Source organism: Heloderma suspectum, chromosome 1 (assembly GCF_057233095.1).
Source record: "Heloderma suspectum isolate Gila_16-S chromosome 1, 16-S_ref, whole genome shotgun sequence".
NCBI classification, from domain to species: Eukaryota; Metazoa; Chordata; class Lepidosauria; order Squamata; family Helodermatidae; genus Heloderma; species Heloderma suspectum.
Window position 1 is genome coordinate 406,574,443 of NC_139458.1, and position 16,309 is coordinate 406,590,751.

Below are 16,309 nucleotides of genomic sequence, written 5' to 3' on the forward strand. Positions count from 1 at the left end.
TAGTCTAATCATATACATTTATTGCTAGTTACTGTATTCCTTTTAATTAATTATTCTTATGTAAGCTGCTATTGTTACATCCCTTAGGTTAATTTTCTATTATTTATGTATTTCTGATTGTCACCATTAGCTCACTGGAGCCAGCTCAACAGAGCTAGAACAGAACTTATTTACAGTGCCTCTCTCAGCTACCCTAAGTTTGGGAAACCCTGGGTCATTTGTTATGTTCAACTGGTTTTGTACCACTGCTGAAACTGGAAAGCAAAACATTATTTTAAAATGTATTCCATATTATCCATAAAAGAAAAAGACACACAAATCTGAAGGAGTCCAGTACTGCTGTATTTATTCAAATGTTAAAACAAATACTACTTCATTTTAGAGAAATGTAGGCAGGTGAACCATGGTGAAATTAGTGTTGCTACATGGAACCTGTCTCAAGTGCAACACTCTGCTTCTGAGAGATGTGCTAACAGAAATGGAACTAATAAATTATACCGATCTTTAGAGCAGAATGTTATGCGCTGGCCAGAACATGGCCCTTTGCCAGAGGTGACTCCATGAAAAGCACAGCAAGCCTTTCAACAGAATTTGAGAAGAGGCCCAAATGCAAGATTCTGATAAGAACTGTTGAGAAAAATTACCTCAGTTTGCCATTTTGGATGAATCTAGTACTTTAATCCATCACTGTAACTTCTATAAATCAAATGGATTTTCAGCGTCTTTTTGCTCTTGTTCCTGGATGGGGTGATGTTAAGGCATGGGTCAACATAACTTCGCTTCCAGTTTCGATCATCAACTCATCACGTCTTCCTGTTAGGAACCTCCACAAGTTGATCAATCTATATCTGGCTCATTTTTTTAGTGAAGGGTGTGTAGACTAATCTGCAAAACTATATAGGAGATGATAGCTTCCCCCCACCATTTGGTATTCATTTTGTTCTTATTTTCCTAAGCACTGGAAACTCATCACTTTCCTACACATTTTTCTTTAACACAATAGGGAATCTCAAGAATTTGCAACATACAAATCACGTGACTGAAGTGTAATGGCAGAAGGCTCCTTCCAGAGGATAGTTATCAGTCTTCATTAGTCAGGGATGATTCACTTCTGTCTTTTTGGGTTGGCAGCCATGTAGAGAGCTATCAGACAGTAGATGGTCCCACCTATCGTTAGCGCCATAGTGGTCCGATAAAGAAGCCGATCAGGAACACCCCGTTTCAGATGGACTGGCAACCCATCAGGCTTCTATCAATAAAATATATTCATATGCATTAAGAAAGGCATGTGTGTTTCCATCCCAAGTGAGCTACTAATGTCTTGACAGAGAAAGAAAAGGCAATTCATGCAAAACTTGAGCAAAAACTCTTAAGCTGGGACAAGCAGCTAGTTCTTCTTCAATGAAAAATTACTTTTCTTGTTTGCCTTTGTAGAATCAAGCCATGCATCTAGATTTGGTAAAAACGAAATCTGATATTTTGTACTGGATTCAACATCCTAAAAAACTCCACCTCACCCACCCTCCCCCTTCCAGAGTATGATTCTACTTATGGTTGTGAAAATGTTCTTGAAATTGTGTGGCCTTTGTCTGGTGAAATTAACCAGAGTTAGAGGCAAGGAAGCATTCTCAGTGGTCAGATGGTATGGCTTCAGGGCCCTGTATACCTCCCTGCCCTTCCCCATGATAGCAGAAAGATTAGTCAAAACAAGCAAATAGGTACATTTGCATTATTTGTACAGCTTGTCAAGTATTAAGATTGACACAGAAGACTTTTTCTAATTTAAAGGTACAACACTCTGCAAATGTCTACCATGATGTCTCCAGAAGATATGGGCACTTTTAGCAGAGATCCTCACATGTTATTTATGTATATTAACATGTGTCATAGGGCCAGTGCTTGCAATAAGCTCCACTACAAGTAACACAATGAAGGCATGGATGGTAAGGGAGAAATAAATTTGAAACCAGGATACAAAGTAACAATAAAACATTGATAATAAAACTGCATTATAAACTTCTGGAATTCATTGATCTGTGCATAAGAGGTTAATAGCAAAGTTTAACTGTTGAATTTAACCTAGCTATATAATGCCCATATGCAAAACAGACCTGAATATGCCAAGCACCTGTAACAGGCTGGAGGAGCAAGAAAAAAAGAGTTCTGGGTTTGTTTTCATTTGTATCAGTATATATCCTTCATAATACTAATCTTACAGAAGTGGAACACGGAAATTGTATATTTTGTTTTTTGTTTTGTTTACTAAACATGAAAACTAGAACCCAGTGCAGAATTTTGAGAAATGCTAACTTCTTGGCAGAGATGAACTTCACTAAGAACATTACTTGAACCTTCAGTTTTTTAAAAAAAGTTTCTTCGCACCTGAAATAACTTCTGCAGCTCTGGTACTTTGTTTTTACCAAAATACTCAGCCGTTGATAGTGCTTCTGAGGCAATTTTAGTTGGTGTCCCAAATATCAGAGCTGGCGATTCCATGGATATTACTGGCTTGAGTCCCTGCATAAATAAAGGAATTAATCTAATTTCTACTGAGAACATATCCGGTAACTATATTCACTGCAAACAAACGACTAGCCAACAGGAGTATAAAAACAAAAGCACATCTGGTCTGCCCCTGAACACTGTATTCAAGAACACTGAATGCAAAGCAGACATTCAGAGCGCAAGCCTATGCATGTTTGTTCAGCAGAAAGTCCTACAACTCCCAGCATCCCTCCAGCCAGACATGGTGGCTGAAGCATGCTGGGAATTGTAGGACCTTTTTCTGTCTAAACATGCATAGGCTTGTACCCTTAGAGAGCCAACTGCATAACTACAATTTTGAATTTTCAGCTGCATATCATGTGCTCGTTCTATCAGAGAGTAAGGAGAGAAAGCAGAGCCCTCTCCATCAGCTTGGCTGAGATCAACTACCACTCACTGATCCACCTATCTGCTTTGGTGGCCATGGTCATTACATAACTTTGGGGCACCTGAATTTGCTTGTTATGTTTTGCTTTTTCCTCCCTCGTTTCTTCTGTCTTTTGCATCATGTCGACTGTATGCTGCTCTGGCACGGGACCTGCTCTTTCAGGAATGCATTCTGTCTGTTTTATGGCAACTGCACTGGCTGCAAATTCATTTCTGGGCCCAAATCAAGGTGCTGGTTTTTACTTTTAAGATGTTCTTCATGGCCTGGTACCCACAGAGCTCAAGGATTGCCTCTCCCACACAAGCTTATCCGCTGTTGATATTCTGTAGGGTGGGCCACTGTACGGCCATACCACAAATATGGGGCTAGCAGCTGGTCCGCCAATTGCCCCAATATTTATCTATTTAAAAACATTCTTGGCCGCCTTTCAGGGCAGAAGCCCTCCCAAGGCGGCTCACATGCTCTGCAGCTGTAACGTCATCGCAGAATCCCAGAGAGGGGGCAAAACCTTCCTCTGCTGAAATGCCTACAACTGCTGAATGGCTGCTGCTGCTGCTGCTGTAATGCAATCACCACAGAGTACCCTGCTTTGAGTGTGCATTTATGGGACCATTACTTTATTGGTACTGTTTTACCATCTACTTTTCTAGAAGCTTTATTAAGCATGAAAATGTTTCAAATAAATACTATGACCTGCTAGATTTCCTCAGAGTTTCTATTAGTACTCATGAAGCGGGGGAGGGGAGGAATCGGTCATTGTTCACTACTTCAGTACATATTTTCAGGGGCTTTACCACAGGAAAAAATAAGGCAGTATCAGGAACAAGAAAGGAGCAGCTAGTTCCTTAGCAGGATGAAAACATGGAGTTGGGCTCATCCAATATCCCTCACTGTCCTTTCCAGTGCAACCTTATGCAGAAGTAAGCATCACTACCTTCAATCTGGCTTACTCCCAGGGTTAAGTGTGTACAGAATTGCAACCTTAATCTAGTCAGTTTAACACAGGCGAGGGCAACTTCTGGCCCTCCAGCTGTTTTGGCTACAACTCCCATCATCCCTTACCACTGCCTAAGCTGGCTAGGGCTGACGGAATCTGTAGGCCAAAACATCACGAGGGCTACAAGTTGTCCACCTCTGGTTTAACAGCCAGCTCCTTGGTATACACCCGAGTTGAGGGCAATGAAGCAAGAGGGGAGACGGCTAGAATGCAGATGGAGGAAAACTCATGCTGAGTCTGACCGAACACAGGTTAGAGCTCATTATCGAGCCTACTCTGTGGCGGTGAGGGTGGCAAAGAGACAGTTCTTTTCCACCAGCATTGCATCTTCTCAGTGTCACCCAGAGGAGCTTTTCCAATTGGTTCGTGGCCAGTTACATTCTGGGCCAAGGAGAGAGCCTTTCGAACCCTCGGTTGCACGCTGTGACGAGTTTGCACGGCACTTTGAAGATAAAGTCGGTCAGATTCGTCATGAATTGGACACCACGATTAACGCAGTTCCATTGGTAGAGGCATTCAGAGCACAGTCTGGTCCAGTTTTATTGGATGAGTTTCAGTTATTGAGGCCTGAGGATGCGGACAAGGTGCTTGGCCAAGTCCAATCGACCACTTCTGTGCTTGACCCTTGCCCGTCATGGCCTATTACATCAAACAAAGAGGCGGTAATCAGACCACTCCTGAAAAAGCCTGGACCCAGAGGACGTTAACAGTTACAGGCCAGTGGCCAACATCCCCTTCCTGGGCAAGGTGCTTGAGCGAGTGGTTGCAGGACAGCTCCAGGCACTCTTGAATGAAACGGATTATCTAGATCCATTTCAATTGGGCTTCAGGCTTGGTTTTGGAATGGAAACTGCCGTGGTCGCCCGGCGGGATGACCTTTGCCAGGAGAGGGACAGGGGGAGTGTGACCCTGTTGATTCTCCTGGACCTCTCAGTGGCTTTCGATACCATTGACCATGGTATCCTTCTGGATAAGTTGTCTGGGTTGGGAGTCGGAGGCACTGCACTGCAGTAGTTCCGCTCCTACTTGGACGGCCAATTCCAGAAAGTGGTGCTGGGGGATTATTGCTCTGTGCCATGGCAATTATGCCATGGGGTTCCACAAGGCTCTATTTTATCCCCCATGCTGTTTAACATCTACATGAAACCGCTGGGGGAGGTTATCCGGAGGTGTGGGCTGAGGTGCCATCAATATGCGGATGACACCCACTCTACCTCTCTTTTTCATCAAACCCAGGTGAGGCAGTGGCTCTCCTGAACTAGTGCCTGGGCACGGTAACAGACTGGATGAGGGCCAATAAACTGAAACTCAATCCAGACAAGACAGAGGTACTGTTAGTGGGTGGTTCATCTGCCCGGCTAGGTGATATTCAACCTGTTCTGGAGGGGGTTGCACTCCCCCTAAAGGATCAGGTTCGTAGTTTGGGGGTGCTCTTGGACCCAGAACTGTCTCTTGAGGTGAACTCAGTGGCACGGGGCATTTTTTATCAGCTTAGGTTGGTATACCAGCTTCGCCCTTATCTGGACAGAGACAGCCTAGCTATAGTTATCCATGCTCTGATAACTTCTCGTCTGGATTACTGCAATACATTATACGTGGGGCTGCCTTTGAAAACGGTCCGGAAATTTCAGCTGGTCCAAAATAGGGCAGCAAGATTGTTAAGGGAGCGGCCAATGAGCTCATATTACGCCAGTACTTTTCCAGCTGCACTGGCTGCCAGTCCATTTCTGGGCCCGATTCAAAGTGCTGGTATTAATTTAGGGCATTGGATGCCATTTAGGGCATCCAATGCCCTAAATGGCTTGGGGCAGGTTATCTGAAGGATTGCCTCCTCCCATATGTGCCTGCCTGGACGTTAAGATCATTCTCAGCGGCCCTCCTCTGTGAGCCCCTGCCAAAGGAAGTGAGGTGGGTGGCTACTAGGAGGAGGGCCTTTTCTGCTGTGGCACCCCGGCTGTGGAATGAGATCCCTGGTGAGGTTCACCTGGCACCTACACTGTATTCCTTCCGGCACCAGGTGAAGACCTTTTTATTTTCCCAGGCATTTTAGCTTTCTAGACTTTTAGCTTTGCTGTTTTAAATCTGTATTTTAAATCTTTGCATTGCTGCTAGGTTTTATGCTGGTTTTATTCTGGTTGTATTGTTATATTGTGGTTTTAATGTTTTTATATTTTATATTGTTTTACTGTGTGCTTGTTGGTTTGAATTTCTGTGAACCGTCCAGAGAGCTTCGGCTATTGGGAGGTATAGAAACAAACAAACAAACAAATAAATGTGGGAGCTGACCCGCTGACACAAGTGAGAGAAAATGGGGAAATGAGGTTTCATTCATAGCCAGCGAGTCATCTAGCCTTTATTCCCCAGGGGTTTGGGACACATTTGTGAACATCCCTTAGAAAAAAAAAGTCAGTTAAGAGCTGCACACACTACCTTCACAATGCAGTGTGTCTACATTTATGCATTTGAGCATGGCTGATGAATAGCCAAAATGCAATTAACTGTGGAAGGCTTTACTTCACACACACAGGCAATTTACAACTCACCTACTCCTGCGCAGTTCCACTAAATTTCATAGGTCTGCACTGAAGTAAAAAGGCTATGGAATGCAATCACAATTACCTACATACAAATTTTCTACCTTATTATTCCAGAGAGCAAGTGTGAGCACAATATGCTTGCTATTAAATTTGCATTTTAACAAGGCTAATAAGTGCATGTTTGGAATGAATGTCTACTAATTACTTTTTGTTTGTTCATCTATCAAACTGTCTGCCAATCAAGGGAATTTTTTAAAAAATACAGTTTTCACAGGTCAGGGTATCTTTATTTCAAACTATATATATAAAAAACATGCAGTATGGAACAGTTCTACAGGCTATATTAGAATCTATCCCAAGTAAGACTTTGGATGCTACCTTGCATATTCATAAAATATATTCAGAAATACAGCCTGTCTCAAACTATAGTTGGTATAGATCTCTCATATATGTATACACAACAGGCTAAACTCTGTCATCTGTTTAACCCCCTGAGGCCATTGCATAAGGTCCTATCGTATCACAGAAAGATCATAAGTATTCTACTTGGAGAGAAGCAGTTGGACTGCAACAGGACAATGGTGCTTCTGTGAGGGAACTCAGGAGTCCATTTGGATGGGAGAAAACCTTTGGTTTAGTAATAGGGTGTGCTATGTAATGTTGGCAGCAATAGGTAGGGAGAGAGGAAAGAATACAGTGGAAGAAGAGGGGCAGAAGGCTGAGTATGAAGAGAGTCCAGGAAACAGTGGAACTAGTAGACAGCCAAGTGGCAAGGTAGTTAAAGTAAGAGGAACAGCAGGCTGAGAAGCAATGACTTGGGGAAAGGAGGGGTAGATGAGATCTGAGCGGGGCACATCAGAGAAATAGAACTGGTGTGTGTGTGTGTGTGTGTGTGTCGGGGGGGGAGAAGTTAAGAAAGCCTGGCTGGGGAAAATATCCACACACAAGCTAGGAACTGGAGAAACTGAGGACTGCTAGCAAGAAGGGATGGGCAAGAGAGCTGGACAGGCAGGTTTCCTATAGTCCAGGCAACTGGAAATGGGGAGGGGGGGATGAATTTGAACTACTGGTTTAAATTATTTATAGGCTGCTTTTCCAAATATTCAAGTGCTTTACACTATTTAATAAACACAGTAAGATACAATAAAAAAGCAGAAAAGCAAACTAAACAATTATACAAAAATTGTCCTACAACAGCCAGAGAAGGTCAGCTCTTCACATCTAAAGGCAGGTCTTCTATACAAAGAGCCACATATCCCACAGAACAGTTTCTAGCCTCTTGCAATAAAGGTATCCTCTGATTGCAAATGGCTCACAGACTGATTATAGGGAGAGCTAGTCCCTTGGGTATGCAGGTCCCAGACCATGAAGACTTAGTAAGTCACAACTAGTATCTTGAATTGGGCCCAGAACTACATCAGTAGCCATTGAAATACTCATTGAATAGGCTTGCATATCCCATTAAAAGATGGGCAGCATTATTTTGCACCTCTTGAAGCCTGTGTCATCTTCCCAGGAGACCCCACATAAGAACTTAAGAAGAGCCATGCTGGATCAAACCAAAGGCCTATCTAATCCAGCATTGTTCACACAGTGGTCAACCAGCTGCCTGTGGGAGGCCCACAAGTAGACATGAATACAACAATACCTACACAAAGTACATTGCAGTGCTCAGACTTGGGGACCACAAAAGCAAGGGTCAACCTGTTAAGATCTTCCCCATACAGATAGGAGCGGTAATTTTGTAATTTTACTTCTTGCCATTGCCACAACTTGCTTTACAAAAAGCAAGGCTGGGTTCAGGAACACCTTGAGGCCCCTAACCTAATTAAATGGCAATACCACCACTCCAGTGCAGGTAAATTAACTGTCACTAGGACCCGAGAATTTGCCAGCAACACCTCTTTCGCTTAACATATTCACACTCATTCACTTGACACAGCCTCCAAACAGTGGTAATTAAATATAGAACTGTGTGTCACCTCATTGTTTTCTTATATGTGTTAGACCAAATCATGTGGTGCAATTCACACCAGTCAGAGCTGGTATCCCCAACAATCACCTTTTGCATACGTTCGGACATAAATGAAAGCAACCACTGGAAAGCCAACTTTCCATATGGCTTAGGAGAACAGCAGTTCACGGTATCAAAAGTTGCTTGAGTAGTATGAGAAGATCAACAGGGAAGCATTTCCCCTACTGATCCAAAGATGCAAATCATCCATCACATCTATCAAAGTTGTCTCTCTTCCGTATCAGGGTTGGAAGCCAGACTGAAACAATTGAGGAAAGATTAGGTAGCCATATTTTGACATTACTGTACTTACTGTGAAGTAGGAACCCTTAAATTAAAAGTCTGAGCCAGCTCTCAAAATCTTGCTGAAGGACAATTAACTTCTAACTTTCATTTGCCTCAGTTTCTGATGTGTTAGAAACTCTTTAATAAAATATCAAATACTTAGGATTATATTGAGAGTTTTCCTGCCTGCAACGGCACATCAGTTCTGTATAATAATGGCACATAGATAGTTATTCTGAGTAATCTAAAATGAAGAAATTCCTCCTATTGAAGACCTCCCACAATCTAAGCCTGCATATTTTCTGGAAGTGTCGGAATAATTTCTTGGGCTTTTAGCCCAGGGTTGGAAAAAGAAAATCCTTGGTACACAGTCAGGATTAAAATTTGATGGGGATATCTAGACATTTGATAACCTTTATTCACCCCTGTGTAGCTGGGATCTAAAATTTGATGCTGGCTTCTAAAACAGAAAGATTTCTGAGGAACTTAGCAGTGAAATAGCTCAGCAACATAACTTTTAGTAGCCTTAAATTAAACTGGAATTGGGATTAAGGAGTTCAGAGTTTGCCCTATTATGAGTTTGGGGGAAGTTTTTAAATATAGCCCACAAGCCAGACAAAAGCAAAGGGTGGGAGAGATCTCAGTCTGCATACCTACATCAGCCTGATTTAAACATTTCAGTGTTCCTGTTCAAAGTTCTGCTCTTTAAAAGCAACTTCTGAACCTTCGACGTCTATTTAACGAGCTGACATTTTCTTAATATTTGCCATCTGTCTGACTGAGCATGTAAGTTTGGTTTCTTCTTTCTAATTAACTAGAAAGTACTGGACTTTGCTGTGTATTCAGATACAACCTTTGTGACTCCATTTTTTAAAAGTCATCTGTTAATGAAGGCCACTTCTTTAAAAATGCCATATCATTATGTTAAGATCTGCTTATAGTATACAATAAGGACTAGCCTTAGTTTTAGTGCTACTCAAGATGGAGGGAACCGATTACTGTGTAGTTGTGAGGCTTATAGTCAGGGCCAGCCCAAGATGTTTTGCTGCCTAAGGAAGAGCAGCAAATAACACCCCTCCCCCCAAAGCCATGGTACATAGGAACCAAGGCCAGCCAAGTTATTCTCTCCCTTCCTGGCAGTAAAAACACAACGATAAATTAATAAGCAGGAAGGGGACAAAGCACAGAGGCAGGGCACATGCTTTGCATGCAGAAGTTCCCAGGTTAAATCCCCTGCATCTCCAGGTAGGGCTGGAAAAACTCCTGCCTGAAACCCTGGAGAGCCACACTGGTTAGTGGTGACAATACTGGGCTAGATGGACCAATGGTCTTACTCAGTATAAAGCAGCTTCCTATGTTCCTAACAATTTGCTGCCTTTTCACGACATCAAAAATCTGCTGTCTGAGGCAGCTGCCTCACTCTGCCTAATGGTAGGGCCGACCCTGTTCAATTTCATCATAGGCAGCATTCAGTGTTCAAACCTCTGCATTGGATTGGGCTGTTGCGCAGCAGCAGCTTTCAGAGCTTAGCTGCCCATCATTCTCTTCACAGTCACACCCCACTGCATGGAGCTGTGAGCCAACACTGTTGAGCGCACTGCCTATGGGCTGATTAAGACGCTCATATTTCAGCTTAATAAGTGCGTGGCAAAAAATGCTCATTCATATCTTGGCTTATTAAACTGAGATATGATCATCTGAACACAGTCTCTTGGGGGTTGGGAAGAGATCTATCCAGAATGTTTGTTGCCAGGGGATTTGCTCCCTGTCTCTTAGTTGCGGCATCCCTAATGATTTGCTATTTGCTTGCATCTCCTCCAGCACCATGATAAAAACACCCCGTTGTGCCAAAGCTTGTGTTATATCTATAAGTTTATTCGTGAAATCCTGATCATGAAAGTCTGATTAATCTAGAAATTATCTTACTGCTGCAGACCATTATCAGGGTGGGGTTGGATTTCACAGCTAGCTTCCAGAAAATAGTGGTTGGCTACCAAGCTCAGCCACAAATTCAGCAAAAGTGTGGAAATGAAGTGAAACATATGGATAATCACTTCACTACAGGTTAACTTCAACTAATGTTCCTACACCAAAAAGATCATGTGAATCAGCTTAGTGGTCCTCAGTAAGCAGAGTGGTTTAAAACCTTTAAAACCATTCTTAATATTAAGAGATTTATAGTTTCAGCTTTAACCTGAAAGGAACCAACAGGATAAAGCTGTACATTTATAGATTAGCGACACTGTCAATATTTATTCAGATTTGTTTCTACTCTACACTTTGTATAGAATCAGGGTGCCAAGATCTTCAATAGCAGAGCTGGGGGTGGGGGATAGATTCCTAGCTGCCATTATATTGTTTTTAAAACACCCCCCCCCATGTTAAGCGTTGTGTGTTACCTAGTATTTTATGAATATAATTCTGATTACAAGGTCCGACTAGATTAGACATTAATCCCACTGTTACAGGCAGCCGTGCATCAGGGCTTTTTTCAGGCTGCTTTCATAGCTTTGGTGAAGCATATTACAGGTGCCATAAATTAACACCCAGCTAAGATTTAAGTCAGTTCAATCCTAAGAAATATATTATTGCCTCAACCCCAAACACATGGGCAGAGCAATCCTACAGTGGGCAGAGGGGAGAAGCTGCAGTATAGTTTCTGCCACTTCCAATACCCTGTTGGCTCATTGCAGCTGGGCTGGGCTGGGCTGGGCTGGGGGCTTTTTTGGCCTTTCCACTGCTGCAGCCCTTTCGAAAAAATAAAGCTCCCCTCCCACTGACATCAGTGAGGGGGAAATCAACACCAGCTCCAGGGTTGCCATAGTTTCTGGGCTCTTCGGTGCATCGGGGGAACTGGAGGAGGGATTTGGATCCTGCAGATGCAAGGCCTCCCTCAGTCTGCTTCTGACATGCCCCTTCCTCCCAAAACATCATCGGACCTCTCCATCTATGCCTTCGCAGAGGCCACAGGATTGCTCTCTCACCGGAGATAAAGCACTTAGGATTGTGGTACACACAGAGAAGTGGCAAATGTGCACAGTTGTATCCTTCTGTATTTCAATGAAAATATCTGACAAATCCTTACCCAGCTTGCAGCTTTTGCCCCTATGAAGGTTAATCCTCTAGTGCCACATACTCCTAACTTAACTACCCAATGCAATATTGCCTGGACATATTGTGGCTTTGAGCTATTGCTGCACCCGCCGCTCAGCATTACCAGCAGCCAGAAATTTCCATATCTGTGCCTTTGCCAAATCTCCATACATAGTAATACCAACTTGTAAATAAGACTGCAAAAGTTACTAGTTGGCAATTTTTTTAGCAGCCTGTGAAGAGGCTACTGGGCTACTCCACACGAGGCTAAAATCCAGCACCCTTACCAGAGCTTCTGCTTCCAGGTTCCTTATGGGATTAAGATCGCCTCCTTTACGTGTGGCTTTTTCCAGGGGTTTTCTTTCTGGGCAAGTTCTATATGTCTCATTATACAGCCACTAGATGGCCCTATGGTATAGCTGCAATGCACACAATAAAAGCCTCATGTATTCATGCCCACTAGCCTGTGTTTTTATGTCAGCGGTAGAGCAGAGGAAATCCCCTCCTCTGTGACCAGCATGGAAACATAGGATACTAGCCTCTCTGGAGGCTAATATAAAAAGCAAGCTGGCAGAGAAGGGACAGAGGTGAAGGACAGGCTTCCTTTCCTCTCCAGGCAGCACAGAAATCAAGCAGATTGGCAGAGTGGAGAAATCCATCCCATCCCTCCTCCACCAGTCCATTCACTCATCTGTGTTGCAATTCCTTGTCACCTATGGTGACCAGGCAAGTTGTTAAAAACAAGGCTGTACTAATAGACAGAAGAGCTGTATAAGTCAGATGTCACTTCTGTTTAGGATGGGGAAAGGCAGCCTTCTATTTGGGCAAAGCTAAAGAATGTACATTTCTCCCCCACCCACCCACCCCCCGTAATATTTAATTTAAGTTTGGCAGGGGCCTGAACTCCAAATGTATCATGGTATTCCCTATTATTAAGGCCAGGGTTTCTAATGCCCTTGTCCTTGAAATTTGAAGCCACTTACATGAGCCTAGTGAAGTCTATCGGCATCTGTGACATCTAAAATATAAATATGGCTTCCTGGATGTAGTGAAACCTAAGATGGCAGCTCATTCACTACAAAATTCTTCTTCACTGAACATGACTTTGTGTACATACTTTTCCTCTTATCAAAAGTCAAATACCGCACAGCATGGAGTTGAAAAGTGATTTCTGACCAAATAAAAGAAGCGCCAGGATGTCCTATTAACCCCAGCGTACTGCATGGGTACAAAATTGGGTTGTATATGAGAAGTTCAACTTTCTTCTTAACCATTAACCTCATCACATTGGTCATGGGCAAGTCACCTCTCTTAAGCTAACTTATACCACGTGGTGAAAGTTCATATAGAATGAAGTTAAAGATTTATGGTACTGCATGCTGAGCCCTTATGAAAAGCTAGAAAAAGTCTAAAATTAAAATAAAATAATCAGACATTGGGGGAAAAAATAGAGCTATTGCTGCAGTTTCTCTCTATCAAGGACAATGTATTCCAAGTCTGAGAGCCCCTCTGACAAACAGCATTCCCTGCCAATGGCACAGGGAGAAACCCACACACTGGCAGCCATTTGATCCCTCTGCAACAGAAACACAAACAAGGAGGATAGCAGCTCTACTTTCCCGTTGGATGAGGAGACATAAAAGAAACACTATCCTGACCACCTATTAAGTATCTTTGGCTGCAATTTGAGTGTCCTTACTTAGAAGGCATATTACACTGGGATCCACAAGGTTGTTTTCCAGATAAATGTGTTTAACAGAGCAATCCTATGCATGTCTCCTCAGAAGTAAGTCCTATCAAGTTCAATGAGACTTACTCTCAGGTAAGCATGCACAGGATTGTCAGTCTTAGGCTGCAATCTTATTTACTTTTTAGATATGAATTTCACTTTCAGGATGGTTAACTGTTTATTAGTGAACCAATATGGAAAGTTTAAGCTGAAATCACTTGATACTGAAATACAGACCCCAATGGACATATAGCATTCTTTGAAGGCACATAATGTAGTTCTACCTTGTTGATGTTAAGGTCCTGGCCCTGAAAGCTACCTGGATGGGAGACTATCTGAAAATCACACAAAAATACCAGAAGATCTTTGGAGAAGGAAGAAGAAAAGCACCCTATTTTTGGTATCCTCTATTTTACCTTTGGAAGAAATATTAGGAATGCCTTTTTAAATGTGTTAGTGTGAGCTGCTTGAATTAATACTACGATCATTATGCTTGGTTCCCCCTACTATATCTTAACACATTTTAGTTAAAACTGCTGTAAATGGATATAGCATACTACAGACAGAGAAGAACCTTCAGCAACATGAAGGCAAACCCCTTTTTATTTCCCCAGACTTTTAACATTTGATCAGGTTCCAGTACCAATTTTGGCATCTGTTTTTATGTTGTTTTAACTTTCCTTATGCGTATGCATCTTATTATGGTTATATAGTTTATTGAGTTGTGTTGCTGTTTTTGTAAATGGTCCTCATAATCGTTACCAAAGGGCAGTGTACATTTTTAACAAGCAAGCAAAATAGAGCTCTCTCTGGGCTAAAGCTGTGTCTGTGAACAAAGCCTATGAACTTCTTGATTCTACCATGGTCTATCCCATTTTTCTGAATGGTTCTGGTTTGCAAACCCTAAAGGTAGGTTGGCCACTTACACATTGCCAAGAGAGGACATATGTTTGTGAAAAATTTGCACGTACCGTGCAATTTGCTCGTACAGACAGACATTTAGAAAGGATGACAAGAACTTAACTAAAAATGCAATACTTATCACCACAGCGAGGCCATTACTGCGACCAGGTGACCTGTGTGCCTGCCTGTGCAGCCTACTAGCCAGGTGTTACCTGTTGATGGGCAGTTTCAAACTCATCTTTACACCAGACTTGGCCTTCATACAGAACAGGGCAGGAGTGGGCAACTTGTGGCCCCTCGAGACATTTCAGCTTACGACTCTCATCAGCCCCAGCCTGCACAGCCCATGGTGAAGGATGATGGGAGTTACAGTCCAACAACGCCTGGAGGATCGCAACACCTGGAGGAGCTGTCACAACACCAGACAATGAGGCTGTTCACACAAAGCCCTAACCCACACTCAGTGGTTGAGTGTGGGTTGTTCTGAACTATGGGTTGTTTGTTGAACCGTGGGTTATTGTCTTGTCTGAACACAGCCATGGTGGCTTTCTAACCATGCAGTCTGGCTTATTTTTCTTGAACAAGCCACCTTGAGAACCCATGGTTTGTTGTTGAGTTGTTCAGGGTGGTTAATAAGCCACACTATTGGTTAACAAGCCACCCTGGCTGCATTCAGATAACACAGTAACCCACCCTGCAGAAAATGTGCTTGCAGTCCAACAACACCTGGAGGATCGCAAGCTGCCGAGCCCTGGAAGAGAGGATGCCTTCAAACAGGGCTGTTCTCCGACAGCCCCTCAAGCAGAGGAACGTCCTCGGTGAAATAGGGCACATGGCCACCCTGCCTGAAGGTCACCTGGCCACGCCAGCTCTGCCTTTCCCTTCTCAACCAGCCAGGGGCCAGAACAGGACACAGCCCTCCCCACTCCCCCAGAGCAGGAGTCACCTGCTCCCCCCCCCCCCAGCGCTCTCCTGGCGAAGTAGCGCATCTTCTCCCACCCTTCCGCGTTCTCCAGCTGCCTGAACGAAAAATGGACCTCGTGGGGACCCGTAAAGAAGACGTCCCCCGTCCCCTCCGGCATCGGGCTGTGAAGGTCAAGACCCCCGCGACGCGCAAACGTGGCCGCTCGTTACCTGCGGGGTGTAGGCGGCGGAAGCGCCGACCCCGACCAGCCTCTGCGTGAAGCCGCTGAATTTGTAATACATGACGGCGCCCGGGGGCGGCTCCCTCGGTCCGGGTCCGCAGCCCCGCTTCCCCAGCCTGGCGGGCGGGCGGGCGGGCACCTGGTTGAGACGCCTCAAAGGAAAAGGACCTTCTGTGCGACAGGCTTGTTCTTGGGCCTCTTCCCTGAGGGAGGCAGCCTTGGTGTGCCTGAGAAATTTGACCTCAAAATGGAAGCCAGGCGACGCTTCAGCGATTCATTTAGGGCCCCAAGGGAACTAGAGCATGTGCAGTTTACGGACCGCGTTGAGATTCCCGTTGCCGGCTTCGGAAGACTGTGGGTTTCTAATCGGGCAAGAATGTAGACAGCTTAGGGATGGGATCTACTGCGCCTGCGTACTTCTTGGCCTCTGCTGCCCCAGAGAGAGAAAAATAGAGTCACGATGCCACTTGGCAGAAGGGTAGACTTCCTGGTTCCTTTTGGAGGATTTCCCCTGGACGGAAAGGAGAGTTGGCCATGGAAAAGAATGGAGAAATCCAGGTTTTCAGCGTGGCACCACGTACAAAAGATAGCAATAAAGGTTGCTCTCTCTAACTCTGGATTTTCTTGGTTTAGGAAATAGGCGTGTTGGGAAACTTTTAGAAAATTATCTGCCA

The 16,309-nt window shown here is 43.9% G+C and overlaps 1 protein-coding gene across 2 annotated transcripts; it reads right to left on the reverse strand.

Moving 5' to 3' along the window:
- Positions 1–329: 329 nt before the first annotated feature.
- COX7A2L (cytochrome c oxidase subunit 7A2 like) lies at positions 330–15,796 on the reverse strand. Of its 2 annotated transcripts, XR_014786937.1 has the most exons (4): positions 15,625–15,796; positions 2,383–2,517; positions 1,029–1,249; positions 330–738 (listed from the first exon to the last, which is right to left on the reverse strand). XR_014786937.1 is itself a non-coding variant. In XM_084828914.1 (3 exons), exons 1-3 carry the CDS (start codon positions 15,694–15,696, stop codon positions 1,106–1,108), a joined length of 351 nt encoding a protein of 116 aa, XP_084685040.1. In that variant the 5' UTR covers positions 15,697–15,796; the 3' UTR covers positions 330–1,105. The 2 variants fall into 2 exon arrangements, 1 of the variants encoding a protein (XP_084685040.1); XM_084828914.1 differs by having other exon boundaries at positions 330–1,249.
- Positions 15,797–16,309: the final 513 nt, after the last annotated feature.